Below are 18,164 nucleotides of genomic sequence, written 5' to 3'. Positions count from 1 at the left end.
TTATCAACGAAACAGGCTTGAGTAGAAGGAAGACAGTTAGCTTGCACTTCTCAGCTACATCACATTCCCCTCCTCTGTATGGTGTAAGCCTGTGATGATTATACGAAGCTAAATGCATTCTTATTCAGATGCTTTGATGATCATACTGTGTCCTGTCAAACAATCACATTTTCACCATCCATGTTACATCCCTATTTCAATTTTTATACTAGTCATGGCTTGTAATAATCCTAATGCCAGGAAACAGTAGACCAAACACTGTACATGTACAGTATAGAGAGGAAGAGGGCAGGGCTGTTCTTTAGCTGTTTCCTCTTAAGGTACTCCATTAAACATCACTTGCCATATTTATGAATATGCTCATTGTGTAATGCATTATTATTCATAAACTGGTCTGCATCCCACCAAAATTATGAGAACCGATGTATAATAAGTATAGTAGAGGGTGTCAGAGGCCATTATAATTCTCGGAAATTGTGGACATATGTTCCTTGATTTGCAACAATGAAAGTCACCTTAAGAAAATGATGATTGCATCTTTCCAACTTATTGATCTGAACATGAGCACTCAGCACAGATGCTTAAAACCTCCATGCTTTGATATTCCACTGATCTGGTGCCCAAAACGTGATGCAATCTATCTTATGAAGATGGGTTTGTATTTTTAGACCTAAATTTGTGTTTTTTCTGAACTGAAGCTATAGACAATCAGCTCAACAATCTTACAGAAACACTGTTGTTGCATCAGAATGCATTTGGACTGCGTTTTATCTTTAGATTAATGTCACAGACAACTCAAACCAACATGTGCCATTACCAGCCTATACAGTAATGATTAATGCCCCCCTTTATAAGAATATTGCCTAATTTTTGCTAGAAAGAGATACTGTATAGACTTGAGGGTTAGGGTTCAAGGTGCACACCCTCATATTGGTGGGCCCACAAGGGGAATGGCTTTTACTATGAATTATTCAAGTAGGCCTACGTTTTGCTATTACAAACATAGAAGTTCTCTCAATCAACATGTAACCAAAATGAATTGGGAGAATGGTTCCAATGGTCACATCATCACAAATTACTTTTTACTTTCTCTCTTCCGTTGTTGAGAGGCTGACCATAATGACCTTTGAACCATATACCCGATCCACACAATGTTGTTGTTTTTTTATTAAAGTGAGACCATTGTTAGAAGGGAAACTTCAAATAGTACATGAGTTATGTTCATAGTGACAACTTCAGTGGTAGTAAAACGTGTTTGTGTAATACACACTGGAAACAAATCCAGAAACTTTTGTATACTGTCTGATAAAAGTGAGGCCAAATTCTTATGAAGGGGACCAAATCGATAAAGCTCGAGTAAGACCAATAGGCCTACGTGATGTGTTTTCGAATGAAAATGTATGCCATAATGCAATACATTTTTATCCAGGTGTATCTGGTATACTAGAAAACCAGATAAAAAAATGTAGGCTACATTACAATGAGTAGGCTACAATGTACTACTGAGCGAGCAGTTATGCTAGCAATTAAACAAGGTTGGCTACAATACACTGCATAATGTTCTGATGAAATGCACATTTCTGGCATTCCTTACGTATCCTATTTGCTCACTAAAAAAGAACATTTTAGGTTCTCTGTGACATATATATGTAAATGTGTAGGAAAATCATAGCTTCAAAACGTAAGGCCAATAAACATTTAGATTCAACCCTCACCTTCCAGGGAGCCCGCATTCGGCAGTTTCTGTCGTGGACAGGATATGATGACATTCTTGTTTACTGATTCGCCCAATCATGGAGGCGGTTCCCAGATTCTCTCATGTATGATTGGCTATAGAAAAAGATTGCGCCCAAGTGAATTTTACTTGATGTAATGACACTCCTCCCTGAAACTCGTGTTCACACCGCATGTCGCGCAGCGGAGAGAGGAGGCGTAACAGCTAAGAATCACCTAACAGTAGCTAGGTAGCTAACTAAGGTAAGCAATTAATGTGTTTATTTAAGACTGCACATAATTAGTGACTGAAATATCAACGTGTTAGAAGTCCAATCAAACGGTGGTTTTAAGATGCTTAATTTTGTGATTTTGCTGATGCCATTTAACGGGACTGGTTTTTGGCCTGGTCAATACGTGCAATCTGCGCGGGATTCGGGAAAATCGTATATTCGTGTATTTTACAAGAAAATCGAAGAGAACATGTCTATTCAGAGGAGGCGATTATTTATTTTTTTCATTGAAGTGGAGCAGCCTGACTGTAAAATTAGACTTTGAATGGCCGTCGATGCGGCCTGGAACCCTACCACACTAGCCAGCTCGCGCTAGCTGCCTAGCTTAGGCTAACTGTTGTTGGGTTGAGAAAGCAGCTGCACCTCAACGTGACAAGGCCAAAAAGCCTCCACTGATGTTTTGTCTTGTCGACGAAGTCTCTCTTACTACTTCTACGTGAATTTATTTTAGAAATACGATGCCAGAGCATAATTAAATGGCTCCAAAAATTACTAGCACAAATCTGGAAATTACTAGCAGTACTAAATCAATTGCCGCTGAACGTCACATGTGTTGCATTGCTAGCCACGCTAGCTTGCGACAGACTGGCCTTGTAGCCCGCATGCAGTCCTAGCTAGGTAGCTAGGCACAAACTTTAACTAACTACTGTACTCAAGGCGTCAAGTGTTATCAAGCCATTTGCTTTGCGGGAAAGAGGGTGAATTTTGAGACCAGGTGTATTGTAATTTTGATTATACTAGCTCGCTAAATCGAAAACTGAAAATATTAGCTCCACTGCTAGTCAAGTCAGTTCGTTAGACTAGCAAGCCAAGTCCAATCAATTGCAAAGTAACGTGCTACCTATCTGATATTCCTGCCCTGCTTACTGCCTGGTTACTTATTAATCTAGCAGATTTTATGCGCGATTTACCGTCCTTAGCATCGTCAGCAAACACTGGGGACAGAAGAATCGTCATGATTTCACTGCAAAGTTTATGTAAGTGAAGAGAGGTAGCGATTGTAGATGGCTACTTGCTTCAGACTTAGTTAAATAGCAGACTCGTAGATGGCTAACGTCATTTGCTAGTAAGATGAACCTTTTGCTCGAGTAGTAGTACAGTCCCCAGTAGGTTTCAGTAGATTCATATTCCCAGGGCGTGTGCATCTACATATCTACCAGTTAATAGCACTGGTAGTTAAGTAGGCCTATTTGGTTCATTCTGGATAATGCTTCCTTTTAGTCTATTGACACCCCATAGTTGTATAGGTCAACAATCTACCATTTTACCTAAACATTGAATAATGCTTTTAAACTGATTTGATTTCACTTTTAATTGTGTTCAACTCTACTGCTTCATTTGGAAACGATATTGAATTGTGTTTAACTGCATTCTGTCAATTGTTTGTCCATAGATAATGGACATGAGCAGCAGCAGTGAGTGCTTTGGATGTGGCCGCTCTGGGCATTGGATCAAAAACTGTCCTAATGCTGGGGGGCGTGGCCGTGGCAGGGGCCGAGGACGTGGAAAGGGTACTAGATGTTTTTCAGCGCCACACCCCTTGTGAATTATACACATTGCATGGTTTAAGAAATGTATTATAAACCAGGATTGTGAAAGCTTGGTGTCCTTAATGGCAGCTCAGCGTCCATAAGCACTAAAACATGGATTTCTGTATGTTTGCAGACCAGTTCTGCTACCGATGTGGAGAGCAAGGCCACATGGCCCGGGACTGTGAACAGAGCGAGGATGGTGAGAATATACCTAGTTGAATCGTTGAATGCTAAGTGCAGGTACTTGCAACTAGTTTGTAAACATGACTTGACCTAAACTGACATTTACCATGTTACTTCTAATGGTTTACTAAATGGCAGAAGTACCACCAGTGAATCACTGTAGTTTACAAAACTAGCAATGCACAACACAAAATTAAAGAGCAGAAACTGTTCTGAACATTGAATAATAATACATTTGTTCTGCTGCTTAGCCTGCTACAACTGCCACAGGACTGGCCATATCTCTCGGGACTGCAAGGAACCCAAGAAGGAGAGGGAGCAGGTGTGCTACAGCTGTGGCAAGGCCGGCCACGTGGCCCGAGACTGTGACCACGCCAACGAGCAGAAGTGCTACTCCTGCGGGGGCTTCGGCCACATCCAGAAACTCTGTGATAAAGTGAAATGTTACAGGTGAGCTATGCATTATTTGTGGCACCTTTAAATCCTTGCGGGGGGGGGGGGGGGGGGGGGCTTGGCTACAAATGCACAGCCATGTTTGCCTTAGTTTCCTTATACTGAGGTCCATTGTCCAACAGATAATTTTTGTAATTTATTTTTTCAGGTGTGGAGAGATTGGTCATGTTGCCGTGCATTGCAGCAAATCCAATGAGATGAACTGCTACAACTGTGGCAAGACTGGCCACCTGGCAAAGGAATGCACCATTGAAGCCACCGCATAATCAGTGCCCTTTGTTGCCCCTCCTTTTTTTCTGATTGATGGTTGGTTGTATTATTTTCTCTGAATCCTCTTCACTGGCCAAAGGTTGGCAGACAGAGGCTAGTCCCAGGCCAGTGAGCCTCTCGACATGTAATATGATGAAAGGGGTGAAAATATCTTTCTGCATTCAATACAAAAATGTTTGTTTAGTTTGGTAGCGGTGTAATGTATAATGCTTTGTTAAAGAACCCCCTTTCCAAGCCACTGGTGATCAGAGATAAATGAATGGGACTAAACATATGGGATATATAGGACCTCTGGGCTTGTGGAAGTGAGTCTCAGTAAGATGAGAAGTAAGAAGGGAGTAAATGGAAACCTGAACTTCCATGTAAGGTTATTTTGGTTTGTTTTAGTGGGATAACATACGAGTTGACCAAGAGAGTATGACATGGGAAACGTTCACAACATGATGCATCTGGGCCCTACAAGCAGCTAAGTGGGCGATAACAAACTACATGTTATGACAAAGTTAAATTTTGGAGGAATAAAAAGAATCTTATGTTCTTTTATAAGAATCTGTTTACAATTTAATGGAGTATCAGTAACTAGTCCACGGTAGAGGTTTCTTTAAACCTTTTTGGGAAAGTGTACCTTGGAGAAAATTAGCATCAAGAACAGATCAGCAGAATTAGCAGTTATTTGGGAATGGAGAATGTTTTCACAGAAATCAAATGTTATTTTTGTACAATATCACTTAGACTACTGTAAAAATACCATTTGCTTGTACTCAGTTTTTAAGTCGGAAGGAAAATGCAACTGAAGTCCTAGAACATAGAAATGTAATTTTAAACTATCAATAAAGTTGGAGGAGCACGGGGAGGAAGCTTGTTTTGTCATTGCATTTCTGTATATTATTAACATTAAGGTTTTACACACTTGCTTTTCATATTAAATAATTTATTTCAAGCATTCTAACATCTATGGATGTCACGCATATGTTCACTCCTTAAATAGAGCGAGTTGTGCCAAACTACCCAAGGGATGCATTTCTATTTAACCTATTGGCTCAGATTCCCATTTCAAGATCCCTGTTGGTGGCATTCGCAGTCTATATTTAGCTTGACTATAAAAAGACAGTTCTTTTGCCCCTCAGCTCTGGCTATAAAATGTGCAGCCATGTCAATAATAAAAGGGATATTTGTCCACATAGACAAAGGATATTTTTGTCACCATTATGGATGTTATTTTTTTTTACCGCTTTACTATTTAACAGTAGCTATTAAGTATCAACACGAAAGCAATACGATCGCTTTCGATCAAACTGCATCGCAACTGTGGCTATTACATATTTGACCTACATAGCACAATGCGTTCAACCTGATGTTCAAAATGGCAGCGGGAGCTGCAGTTGCAGCGCAGCCACTGCTCAACCCCCTTCTTGTTGGTAAAGTAGAATGCTCAAGGACCTCCCACTCCTCATGTGTCGTCATCTAGCCTCAGCCGGAGAGAATATTTATAAGAGAGAATCGTGGAAAAACAAGTCGTACCGAACCGCCTGCGTAGGCTAAGCCGGCTCCCCTTGTCCGGGGCTTTGTTTTTTTCTAGATAGCCGGTATAGCTAAAAAAAAAAAAGAAAGGGGGATGAAGGGACTCCTGCCATTTTACCGGGCGTTTTACACCTTAAGTAACCGACAAGCCAAGCGAAATGCTGGATTTGCCGGTTCTCAGCGCGGGTTTTGCGGAACCGTGTCTGATGGCAAGGTACGATTCGAAATGCAGCTGTTGATTAAATCCCTCTGTCAGTTGATACATTGTTGCGTTGTGTCAATTGATAGGCCTACATTTTTCATTCACGGTTTCCGTATCATTAAATGGATAACGTCTCATTTTCCGGTGCCTTTCTGAGATGTTAATTCAATGTAACCTATTTACCCATAGGCTATAACACATCACACATGTTCCCTATAACAACGCAGGGGCCTAATCAAGTTAGAAATATTTCAGATGTTTATTATACGTTTTTACCATTAGGTATTCAACCCATGGGCTTGGTAACAGATATTTTTTATTAAATGGCCATAATGATGTTAACTTGTGCTACATGAGCAATCTCTGTCACCCAGTCTGTCATCAATATTGCAGGCTTTTGCTGCATCACCAGGTCAGCAATGGGACCAGGTGTCTTGAATGATCACATTAAGCTTCAAGCTCCAGAACAACATAGGGTCATTGTGTGTTTGTGATTGTTTCCCAATGTTGAGTTGTTTGTATTTTTTATTTGAATAACTTACAAAAAATCTGATTATCCAGGAAATAACATGAATTCTTATCTTCCCATGGTTCTCTTCTGGTTCTCTTTAGCCACAGCCTGGCTTTGGCCTGCTTTTCGACATTGATGGGGTGCTTGTCAGAGGAAAAACTCCCATTCCTGCTGCCAAAAAGGCTTTTCAAAAACTGGTGAATTCTCAGGGACAATTTGTGGTGCCAGTTGTGTTTGTCACGAATGCGGGAAACTGCCTTCGACAAACTAAAGCAGATCAGCTCTCCCACATTCTTGGGGTGCCTGTAAGTTTCCTTTAATTGAATCTATAGATCTGCTCTACTAAATATGATGGCCTAGTCCCACTTTTGTCCTAAACAATCTGTCATTGTTTTCAGATCACACAGGACCAGGTCATTATGTCCCATAGTCCTCTGAGGATGTTCACAAAGTACCATGAGAGATGTGTTCTTGTGTCAGGTCAAGGACCAGTCCTGGACATTGCCAAAAAGTATCCTATCTGTTGTATACCTGATCTGTGAGGATGAAAACTGTAATAATTATGTTATCACATTGTTTGATAATCCTTAATTTGAATTGCTGCAAGTCTGGGCTTCCAAAACGTGGTTGGCATTGACATGCTGAGAGAGTCCTTCCCTTTGCTGGACATGGTGGACCATAACAGACGACCTAAACTTCCTGTGAGTTTTAAAACTAGGGTACTATTAGGATTGAATACTAATATGTAAAATAAGAAATGCATTGTAACAATATTCATATCAATATAACTATTTTATTTTTAGTCCACCTCCATTGTCAACCTTCCAAACATAGAGGGTAAGCACTGTGATTTTTTTTAAATGTGTTTTTTTCTTAAACTGTCACAGCAATGTTTCCTGACTTCATAGCTTATCCTATAAAATGTGTTATGTATATCTCTGTTCTTGCAGCTGTGATTCTCTTTGGCGAGCCCATTCGATGGGAGACTAACCTGCAGCTAATTGTTGACATCTTGTTGACCAATGGGAACCTGGGCAGTACCCACCAGCCCCAGAAGCTGCCCCACCTCCCTCTGCTGGCTTGCAACATGGACCTCATGTGGATGGCTGAGGCGCATTCTCCACGGTAACCAATATAGCTCAATACTGTCATAGAAATGAGTCAAAAGCAACAGAACAACTCAGTTTATTTTTCCTATTCTTAGCTTAATGTGTGGCTTTAAAGTTTGACCAAGCTATTGTGTGAATGAACTTGAAAAAAAAAAAATTTCTTTTGAATTCAGGTTTGGTCATGGGACTTTTCTAGTGTGCCTAGAGAACATTTACAAGAAGATCACAGGTAAAGAGTTAAAGTACGAGGCTCTGATGGGGAAACCCAGTGAGCTGACCTACCACTTTGCAGAATATCTCATCAGGGGCCTGGCTGTGGAGAAGCAATGGAGATTGCCCATCACTTCCCTCTATGCTATAGGGTAGGTTGGACATAACGCAACATCAATTGAGATGATTCCCAAGCAACATAATGCTATTGAGCATTACAGAGTTGACATATGAGTGGAGGATGTTTTCAAAGCGTCATATAGTGATGCATAATGCACAATGAGGGCAGCACAAGAATGTTGTGGTATGTCCTAACCCATCCCCCCCCCCCCCCCCCCATGCCTCACATTCACTCTCAATCTTTCTGTCCTTTCCCCAGTGACAACCTCATGACTGACATATACGGTGCCAACCTCTACAACCGCTACTTGGAGGAGAGGACAGCCAAGAAGAAGTCCAAAGCAATGGCCAAGCTGGCATCCGCCACTGGCTCCAGCACAACCCTGCCTGAAGATGTGGAGGTGGACAACGCCTGGGAGGGGGAACTCGCTCCCCCCTTAGCCACTTCCTGCAAGTCCATCCTGGTGTGCACAGGGGTTTACAACCCACACACAGAGGTGCCCACAGATGCTAACCAGTGTATCAAGGAGACTGTGTTTCACGGGCACCGTGACTTCCGTTTCGACCCTGCACTGGTGGAGCCAGGCCACATTGTGCAGGATGTCCACGATGCCGTGGATCTCATCTTCGAGCAAGAGAAGTTTGTGCCTCTGTAGTTCAGGATGTCATCTTTCAAAAACCCTTTGAAATAGTCTTGGGTTGTGTCAGATTGAGGTGGTTAGGTGCAAGGGGAAAGTTAGTATTAGAGGGATAGGTGTTTGGAGATATATAGTTCTAGAAAATATCCCTCTCAGTTCTCCACTAGAAAAGACCACTTTTATCGAGTTACTTGTGATAAATCCAACACTGTGGACAGTGTTTACAAGTCAGGGCATTGAAGTAACTTCATAAAGGTCATGTTCAAATCATAACATTGTAACAAGTACTTGACAGCTGAGACTGAACAGTTTTTCTCTCTGTTATGTTGTTTTATAGATGTTTTTGGTTGATTCAGCACAATTACCCAAATTGTAAGCAATGACAATTACATTTAAAGAATGCCTTATTTGATGTAATTAAGTATTTTCTTGTGCATTATAAACTTTTAGATGGTCCGCCCATCCTCTATTTATTATTACAGTTATGTTAGCTATGTTTTTAAGTCCATCGTATTCATTTTTTATATTTACATTTGTCCAAATGTTTTTTCTTTAAACATTATGCATTTTACTTGTTTTTTTCTATGCATGCATTTCATTAGATTGCAAATTTGCACCGTGAGAACATAAGAACATATTATTTAGAGTGCAGTATGGTCCTTTGACAGTGCTGTCTAAATTGTCTATTTACCTACATGTGTAACCATTTAATGTTTTTGCACAGAAAAAAATGTTCATTTAATGTTACCATATCTTGCAGGGCTGTTCATCCTACCCATAATTGTATGCATTTCTTTTCGTATGCATACAACAAACTGTAACTAGCCATTTATATTTATATGAACGATATAAATATAACAAAAGCAATTTTTCCATTGGTTGATTACTTGTGTCTTTCAGTTAAAGCATTTCATATTTTAAAAGCTCAATATTGCCTGGAAAGAGCATATGTTAGTTTACATGAACACAAATAACTCCCTTATAAAAAATAAAGCCCTGACATAAACTCCTGTTTGTGGTAAGAATGTTCTCATTCCCATTAATTGTATGACAAAAGACAGAAACAGAAAGACCAATATGTCACGAATGATAACGAGACATGCATTACTGTACAGGGCAGACTAAAAGTCAATTCACAACAAATGTAATTATAGTCTTTAAGAATTTAAACTTTCTTATAGCATTAAAAACCCATTCATCAGCATGTAGGTAGTGTTGTCCATAGTTCTTAATCACACAGGTACACAAACCTCAGGTGGCCTTTATCTTTATGTTGTTCTCATGCAAGCTATTCATTATCTGGGGTAGTAACTCCATGTTAATCCGAGCCCTGTCTAAGTCATCTATACAGGTAATGTTGACAGAAGTCCCACTGCTCTCTGATAGCATGCTCCGGCGCCTTCTCCTGTGTTTGGGCCTGTGAGAGTGTAAGGAGTGAGCCTCAAAGCCTGCATGTGGCTCATCGATTTCCAGGGTGAAGGTAGAGTGTTTGGCCAGTCTTAAGCCCCACAGCAGCAGGGCAAGGAGGCCACAGAGCATCACCCCTACCAGGCTGTTATAGAGGCCTCCAGTACATCTCTGCTGACCACAGGAAGAGAAGTGGGCATCACTAAGGGCAGTGATGGCTGTGTGTGCCACAGCCCTGGGACTGACACAGGTGGGAACCCTAAACACAGCTGCCCTGTTCCTCTGCAGCCACACCCTCAGGTACTGGATCCCACAGTCACAGTGGAAGGGATTCCCAGACAGGGTGACCCTCCTCAGGAGAGGCAGCCTGTCAAAGTGCCCTGGGGGCACTGTGGTAAACTGGTTGTCCTGGAGGTGCAGCTCAGTAGTGTCTGTGGGGAGAGGAGGCACCTCAATGAGGCCCAGGGAGCTGCAGTTGACCTGGAGTCCTGAAACCTGGGCTGAACAGTGACAGGGCTTGGGGACAGTCTGTGCACTGGATGTATCCAGAAGGAGGAGGATGACTAGACAAGAACCGAGAAGCATACTAAAAGAAGATTTATTCAGAAATACACGTAAAATTATTATTAGGATTACAAAAATAAAAAAATACTGTTTTGGTTGCAAGGTTTAACACTAATTAAATGTATTATGACAATATGTGAGGCGCTTTCAATTAAAGTAAAAAGTATTTTCAGGATTGTTTCCCAAAACAATGTAACAAAGATACAAGTGCAATATTTTGTAATGAGTACACAGCCAAAAATCAATAAAAATTGTTTTCCTGGGACACTGACTTGAGGCCCATTGAGGATTACCTTTCAGTGTCTAGCCAGCATCTACATTTCTAAAGTTAGGCCTACCTTTTAGTGTCAAGCCAACGTTGAAAGCCTTTTTTCTGTAAATCCCCAGTCCATAGGTCAATCTGTGCTATTCTACGAGTTTTTTTCAGGCATTCACAAGCATCCATTTAGTAACGGACGTGTTTGTAAAATCTAAAAATGATCATTTGCACTTATGTAACAGCAGCAAAGCATGTCAATCGCACCATTGAGAGGCCGTTTTGGGGCCATGCGACACGTAAAACTACCACTGGAGGGAGAAGATAAGAGTATATCTGAAACAAAGGGGTAGAGGCATATGGGTGAGTCTGTGTGGCACTGTAGAACTGCATCGCAAACATGAATTTCCATTAACCTAGCCTCACAAAATGGAGCCAAGGATGCATATAACGATATGAACATGAATACATTTCATTTACATTGTCTTCCCTTTCAATCAATGTTTTTCTGGAGATGCCTGCATGTACAACAACGCTTTTTGTTCACCACTAGAGGGTGTGAAAACATCCATTTAACGATGTTTATAAGCATGCCCTCTAGTGAGAATTTTGGACATTATAAGGGACTGGCTCTGAGATCCTCCCCTAACTTTTAGTAACCGTCAAAACAAATGAGAGACAAATCTGCAGTCAGAAACCAAGATTGTCAGTAGTTGTCGATACACATTATATGAGATAACAGTTTTATGTGGCATACTATGACAAATCCAACAGTATTTTTATTCAATACGTAAGAGACAAATGTGAATACCATAAGTCATATATTTGTTTATTTAGCGTTCTCAACAATGTCACAGTTGAATTTTACAATAACAGGGGTCTTACTGACTCACTACTCACTGTACAAACAGAATGCACATTGAAATGAGGCCACTCTTGACTTTCCCTTTTTTATGTGTCTCTTAAAATGAGCCTGACAGAACAGCATTGTAACATTGGGATGAACGTGTGTGTGTGTGTGTGTTTAATAGGCAGAGAAACTTATAACAGTCTGTCTTTTGAGATCCACAACAAATAAGAGCTCACTAAAGGTGGAGGCAGAGAGATAAGCGATATGTTCCTAATTAGGACCCCTCCCCCTTTCTTCTCCCCTATGAGTTGATGGGTGTACACCCTGATCCTTACTGCAGATATCAGTTTAGATAAGTGATCATATAAACACTATGTACAGTTCCATTTATCTCCCACTTGGTCCCTTCTTGTCTTAACCCTCCTTCAAATAAATCCACACCCTTATTTACACAATGAGAGCCCTCAGATAAGTGCAACCGTGTTTATGTTTGTTCTTTATACAATGGCTATGTAGATGAGATGCATGCTGTGCTCCACTAAAATTCAGCTTAACATGGAACAGCAAGAGCAAGTCAACATCTGGAGATTCAAAGTCAATCTAAACAAAATGGAGGTCAAACTTTACAGGCTGATTTTCTGGGTCAGCTCACAGTGAAAGGAGACACGATGCATCAGATACATGCAGTGCATTGTTGGGGTATCTTCTCACACTACATAGATAACTGAGGACATCTGAAGCACAATAACATACTGTATATTAACAGAAACGTACGCTTGTCTTTACATTGTTTTAAATATTTAGTTAAAAAAGAAATAGGAAATCAATAGAAAGACACATTCAATTGACCATCAATGTCCCAAATTAGATATGTTAATATGTCTAAATTTCCTTATAATACAACTTGTCTAATAAGAGCAGAAATGAGTGAGTCTGACTTATGGTTCAGGTTTTCTTAGTGAATGTTAAAATACATGTACACCCTGATATTGGGACAAACAATTGACTTTCACTAATTTACACACTATAATATACTCTTATTTGTAGAATGTAGAAAGTTATTGTTCTTTACATATACCCATTTCCTTTGCTAAGTTGCATTTCTATGCTGTATTTCTGCATTTCCTGAAAAAGAAAGCGTTCATATGTGCTTATCCAGCAAAATATTTCTGTTCTGCCCAGAGGGAAGCATATTCCTTTATTAAAATATATACACACACATTCCTCTTTCCATTGTGAATGGTGTAAGTAGGTATTTATATATTCTGAAATGGAAAAAAGAAGATATTTTTCACCTGAATCTCTTTCCGGACAATATGATGACCCACACTAGCAATACTAGTCTGCACTTCTGATCATGATTGCACTTTAACTCGCCATGGTAACACTGATTTGTTATACATGTGCAGAGGATAGCCTCACATCAATAACATTACATGCAAAATCACTTAGTAGACATTCCACTGAACTCCAGGACTGTTCTTCTCATGAATACAGTCACACATTAAGCCACTGAGAAAGAATGACAGGGGCCAAAACGAAATAAATAAACGACATGTCGTGAAAACAAACAAAACAGGAGGAAACCTTTGCTTGTTCTGAATGTACAAAATCAGTCCAGAGATATTGCACAGGATAACAACAAAGATAACAAGAATACCTCTCTAGTTACTTAAGAGCTATACAGTCACTAACTTGAAAGGGTTTTGAGGGAGAAAAAAAAGCTATGACACTCAAGCAAAGTTCAAAAATATAATTGTTTGATTTTGAAGAGTCAAGAATGCAGCTGCTGCATATATGTAAGGCAAAAGCCAGGTGTACTGCATGTCCATGACCTAGGCCTCAAAATACAGTATACTTGAAAAGTGTCTGAAAGGAGCAGCTGTAAGCTTGGACAGAATATAACTCAACAGGGACGACAAGCTCAACACCAACGGGCTTCAGTTGATCCCTCCTGATTTTGAACAGTACTAAGCATAATACCAGCATTAGCATTCAGGGAGGGACACACACACTCAACCTATGAAGGACAAGTAAGGACAGTCATGACAGAAAATGTCATCCCAGCCATACCCATATGCCACAGCTGCACTCTAGAAGATCGCCATTCTCCATTTTAAATGCAACAAACTCCAGAGAAGATTATTAATGGCCGGACTAAATGTGGGTTCACTCTCTTCAGATTGATCCTGTTACTATAGAGTCAGTATAATACTGATAGAATTCATTTTCAATTATAATAATAATGGTTGTAAGTATGATCTTACAAAGTACTTTACGCACAATATACTGTACATGAAGTGGCGACTAAATAGGTTATGCATAAGTAATTGGCACATTTATTCATGAGAGCTAGGAGACAACACAGCTGTCATCTACGGTAAATACAGCACTAAAACTACTACCATTGATACTTTCTACTCAGTTGTTAACCTGTCTGTTGATCTAGTTAGTGTGAAATGATTACATCTAGCGTTTTCACTACATGAATTCTACAGGAGGCAACAACAAATAGCATTCTTAAAAAATGAAGATAGGATTTGCAAACCTAAGAAAGCAGAGAGTTGAAAGTTAGCTCGTTCAGATCAGAGCAAATGTGTACAATATAATATGCCATCATCAGAGAAAACAGTCAGCCATCTTCTCTCAGGCCTTCCCCAGGCGAAGGGAAGACCGACTATTGTAGGAATGGAGCAGTGGAGAGGGGCTGGCAGAGAAAAGACAACTTCTCTTCAGCCATCACGGCCAGGTTGTGTGTGTGGGTTTGTGGAGAGTAGGAGAGAGTAACTTCCTGTTGGAAAATGCTCCCCTGAGACCCTGACAGAGAAATGCCTGTAGTTTGAGTGGCTGAGCCAAGACTCAGTGTGGAAGATTGCAGTCTTGTTTCCATGTCTTTAGGTGGGTAGTGAAGGGGGGATCCAGGTGGGGCCTGTAATCCGCCCCAGCACAGCAGCAGTAGAACACAGTGGACAGGCCATAAACTCATACCGTCCCTTTGGTGTAAGCAACTGTCCCTCCCTCTCTCTCTTTTTCTTCTCTTTCTCGCTCTCTTTCTAGGAGGGAGGTCACACCACGGTGCTGATGCCGCTGTGTTTAGGTTTGGGCCCGCCAGGTGCCGGGCCCTGCTGCTGACTATGGTGGTGAGGAGCATGCTGGGAGTGTGAGGCATGATGGGAATGCTGACTGTGGTGGCTGTGCTGAGTGTGTGCGTGTGTGTGTGAGGTGTAGGCTGGGTGCTGGTGGTACTGTGTGTGCGGTGGGGGGTTGTAGTGGTGATGGTGATGGTAGGGGGGCGGGTTCTGCTGGACTTGGCAGTACTGGGAGTGGTGGCCGTGCAGCTGGGTTTGAGTTGGGTGGACGCTCTGTGCCGTGTGGTGGAGGTTGGCTGGGTGGGGCTTGTGGGAGATGAGGGTGGGGTGACCGGGCGGAGGAATAGGAGGGTGGCTCTGCGATGAGGGCTTCCCTCGCTTGCTGCTGAATAGGGACCCAAGGATGGAGGAGGAGTTGGGGATGGGGGGATGGCTGCGGGGTGCGCCCTCGCGCGGGGTGGTGGCTCTCCGACGTGTGTGAGGGCTGCTAATGATGGACCCCTGCAGGAGAGAGGAATGTAACAGCAGCCCTGTCAGTGCCTGTGACAAAGCCCAAAACTCCACACACAGTACAATTGTACTACGGCTGTTTGGCAAATCATACTGCACCACTCATGGAGGTGGTTCACTTAACCTGGAGAGTGAGAGTAAACAGCAAGAAGCAAAATGTTACAGAGCATGCAAAAATAAACCAAAAATGTTCATCTCAGGATGGAGGACAGACGGACAGACTATGAATGGTAAAATCAGCTTTAACCTCTTTATATAATGTTAGGGGAGAAGAAACCAGCATTACCAATTCTAAAATGTCAATTGTCAGAAGAAGGTGAGGTTCAAAGTCCAAAAGTCTAGTAGAAATCTGACTTGTGTTTTCTGAGCAGATTAATGATCACAGTCAAATACACCATGTAGGCCTATGACACAAAATAGTAATGGAACTAACAAATTGATACTGAGTTAACATGACATCATATTAAATTGCTGTCAATGTTGAACACCTTCTGAACCTGCCAAAAGTCACACATGCATCTTGTTAAAATCAACAGAGGCAGAAAATACACATGCAGAGGAAGTGACAGGCAACCTCTCCATCCATATTAGGTTAGCATTCCACTGACAGCAGTAGGCTAATATTATAGGCAGCAGGACAGAAGCTCTGGTGTGCACATTTCACAAAGTGGCCTGGACACTTTTCCACTGTTCTGGTTCCAACTTTTCCAAGACCAGATTGCTTTCAACCTGAAGGAATTATACATATTCCTTTTGGTACATGCTTAATCTACAGCTGGAAAGAGATTCTGTGACTTCTTTGAAAGTGGAATAAAAATGTCAGGGTCCCAGACTTTAACCAAACACATGGACACATGGAATGAGTGAAGGATGATGAATGAAATCCACATCTTATTGAATCTGTATGTAAAGAAGCCCGTCAGTCTGAGTAAGAGAGTCCTGCTTCTAACACAGGGTTCCTCCCTGGACCTAACCTTGCTTCTAGGATGGGGACAGGAAAGAGACCAGGACACAGTTACCATATTCAGTGGCTGTGGCAGAAACCCAAAGAGAGGTCAGAGAGCTGGACATGAGTGAATGGAAGAGGACAGTAAACTATGGCAGATACAGATGGCTTTGGGGAGACAGAAGGATCAGTGGGGAATTAGTAGAGTCATGCTTGTTTCAAGAAAAAGGGCAAACTGGCCACATGACCAAGTTCTTTCTCTTCCAGTCAGGGCAGCATCAGAGGCAGGCAGCCCATGCATGCACACTAACCCAGGCAGGCAGGTGGTTAAGGCATCCGAGGAGAAAAAAATGATCAAAAACAAATGAACTGAGAGTCTATGAAGCAGAGAGGGTGCAATACCAAAAATAAATGGTGTGTTTTGACAGTGCACATCATCACATAGAGAGTAGCTTGGATACCAGCTGCTTCCAACTTACTTCCATATTGCTGTCTAGTGATCCTGCACTGCTGCGGCGCCCACGCTTGCCTGCCCGAGACATGCAATACCACAGATTAGAGATGGACAGCACTCCTGGATCAACTACAGAGGTTTATTCAGCCCTCCGATCCCCTAGGGGCAGTGCAGGGGTTGTGAGCATAATTCTATCAAGGGCACAGTGGATCAGGGGTCAGGGAGAGAGTGAGGGATTGGTGGGTGGGTTTTGTGGGTGGTGTAGTTGTGTCCTTTTAACATCTACTTAACCTAGATTTACTACAGGACTTGTCCAACAAACTTGTGTTAGACTATTGTATGTACCAAATATTGTTCTGTATCACGTATTTCTAAATTGGAGCTTTGCTATGCTCCAGTAGTTATAAAAAATAATAAAACACAACCGCTTCTGCCTGCCGACCAAGGGATTTACCAAGGTGCAATTTCACCTGAGGCCCATGGGTCAACTACTGAGCATTAAGGGCTAATATCTCTGTATTCTTTCTACAAAGAGTTCACCAACACATTCTCATAAAATGTGGCAACAGGAGTTTAATGTTGTCACAAGATGTAGATTGTCATAAGGGAGAGTCTCGGGTGGCTTAACGCCAGTGGTAGGAGAAACATCAAAAGCAATACAATGGCTGTTGCATATGGGATGTACAGGCAAATATAGGGCTGAAGGGCAAACAGAGCAGTCTGCCAATGTTAGGCTTACTCAGCCGATGAGAACATGACCAGTTATTACACATGAGCAGGAGAGAAAACTGAATGGGCGTGGGAATAACAGGAAGTACATTTGAGATGAAAATGGCAAGAAAAGAAAAACAAAAATACTTCACACAGGAATGACCCCGCTATCATGCCACATCCTGCACTGAGAAGGTTAGTGCTTCAACATAGTATACAAAAACATGAAACAGGAGGACCGAAGCATCATGGTTTTGGCCTACTTCAACACAGACTAAGCTTCAAAAGTACTCCATGGATATACACCAAATCATAACTGGAACAGAACAATTGTACCCCCTGGTGTCAGAAAGAGCCCCATAATGGATTTCATTACTTTATCATGGTAACTACTGGATAAGGTAACAGAAGTGTGACCCAGAATCAATGAAATGTTCACGATTTGGAGCTTATGTGCTACATACTGTTATTTATGGAAATGAAATGTTTGTTGACGTAGAAATTGGAACCAAATCTTGACATTTCACAAACAATGAGAATGGAATGACCCTCAAATTCAGTTGGATTGATAGTTTATATATATAAATGAAAGAGAATGACGGAGAGGCAAATATGAGTATCA

At 41.4% G+C, this 18,164-nt stretch overlaps 4 protein-coding genes across 9 annotated transcripts in view; 2 read left to right on the top strand and 2 right to left on the bottom strand.

Annotated features, from left to right (window-relative positions):
- Positions 1 to 1,873: 1,873 nt before the first annotated feature.
- On the top strand, positions 1,874 to 5,314 carry cnbpa (CCHC-type zinc finger, nucleic acid binding protein a). Its single transcript, XM_067240058.1, has 5 exons — positions 1,874 to 1,977; positions 3,400 to 3,517; positions 3,672 to 3,737; positions 3,973 to 4,171; positions 4,323 to 5,314. Exons 2-5 carry the CDS (start codon positions 3,403 to 3,405, stop codon positions 4,438 to 4,440), a joined length of 498 nt encoding a protein of 165 aa, XP_067096159.1. The 5' UTR covers positions 1,874 to 1,977; positions 3,400 to 3,402; the 3' UTR covers positions 4,441 to 5,314.
- A 607-nt stretch (positions 5,315 to 5,921) lies between these two features.
- On the top strand, positions 5,922 to 9,080 carry LOC136945714 (haloacid dehalogenase-like hydrolase domain-containing 5). Its single transcript, XM_067239703.1, has 8 exons — positions 5,922 to 6,179; positions 6,780 to 6,983; positions 7,077 to 7,189; positions 7,286 to 7,379; positions 7,482 to 7,515; positions 7,629 to 7,803; positions 7,961 to 8,149; positions 8,377 to 9,080. Exons 1-8 carry the CDS (start codon positions 6,060 to 6,062, stop codon positions 8,771 to 8,773), a joined length of 1,326 nt encoding a protein of 441 aa, XP_067095804.1. The 5' UTR covers positions 5,922 to 6,059; the 3' UTR covers positions 8,774 to 9,080.
- Positions 9,081 to 9,972: 892 nt separating this feature from the next.
- On the bottom strand, positions 9,973 to 11,205 carry gp9 (glycoprotein IX platelet). The gene is made up of 2 exons (XM_067239704.1): positions 11,065 to 11,205; positions 9,973 to 10,748 (listed from the first exon to the last, which is right to left on the bottom strand). Exons 1-2 carry the CDS (start codon positions 11,169 to 11,171, stop codon positions 10,007 to 10,009), a joined length of 849 nt encoding a protein of 282 aa, XP_067095805.1. The 5' UTR covers positions 11,172 to 11,205; the 3' UTR covers positions 9,973 to 10,006.
- A 581-nt stretch (positions 11,206 to 11,786) lies between these two features.
- LOC136945484 (IQ motif and SEC7 domain-containing protein 1-like) overlaps positions 11,787 to 18,164 on the bottom strand; it is a 77,340-nt gene continuing 70,962 nt past the window's right edge. For 5 of the 6 annotated variants that reach the window (XM_067239328.1, XM_067239333.1, XM_067239330.1 and 2 more), the window contains 2 exons: positions 16,857 to 16,906; positions 11,787 to 15,422 (listed from right to left, as the gene is read on the bottom strand). In XM_067239328.1, the coding sequence (XP_067095429.1) occupies positions 14,898 to 15,422; positions 16,857 to 16,906 (575 nt within the window). In that variant the 3' untranslated portion in view covers positions 11,787 to 14,897. The remainder of the gene's footprint in view (positions 15,423 to 16,856; positions 16,907 to 18,164) is intronic. The other variant, XM_067239331.1, reaches the window with a different exon arrangement.

Source organism: Osmerus mordax, chromosome 7 (assembly GCF_038355195.1).
Source record: "Osmerus mordax isolate fOsmMor3 chromosome 7, fOsmMor3.pri, whole genome shotgun sequence".
NCBI classification, from domain to species: Eukaryota; Metazoa; Chordata; class Actinopteri; order Osmeriformes; family Osmeridae; genus Osmerus; species Osmerus mordax.
Note: the sequence above shows the minus strand (reverse complement) of the source record. Positions and strands in the feature narration are given on the sequence as shown.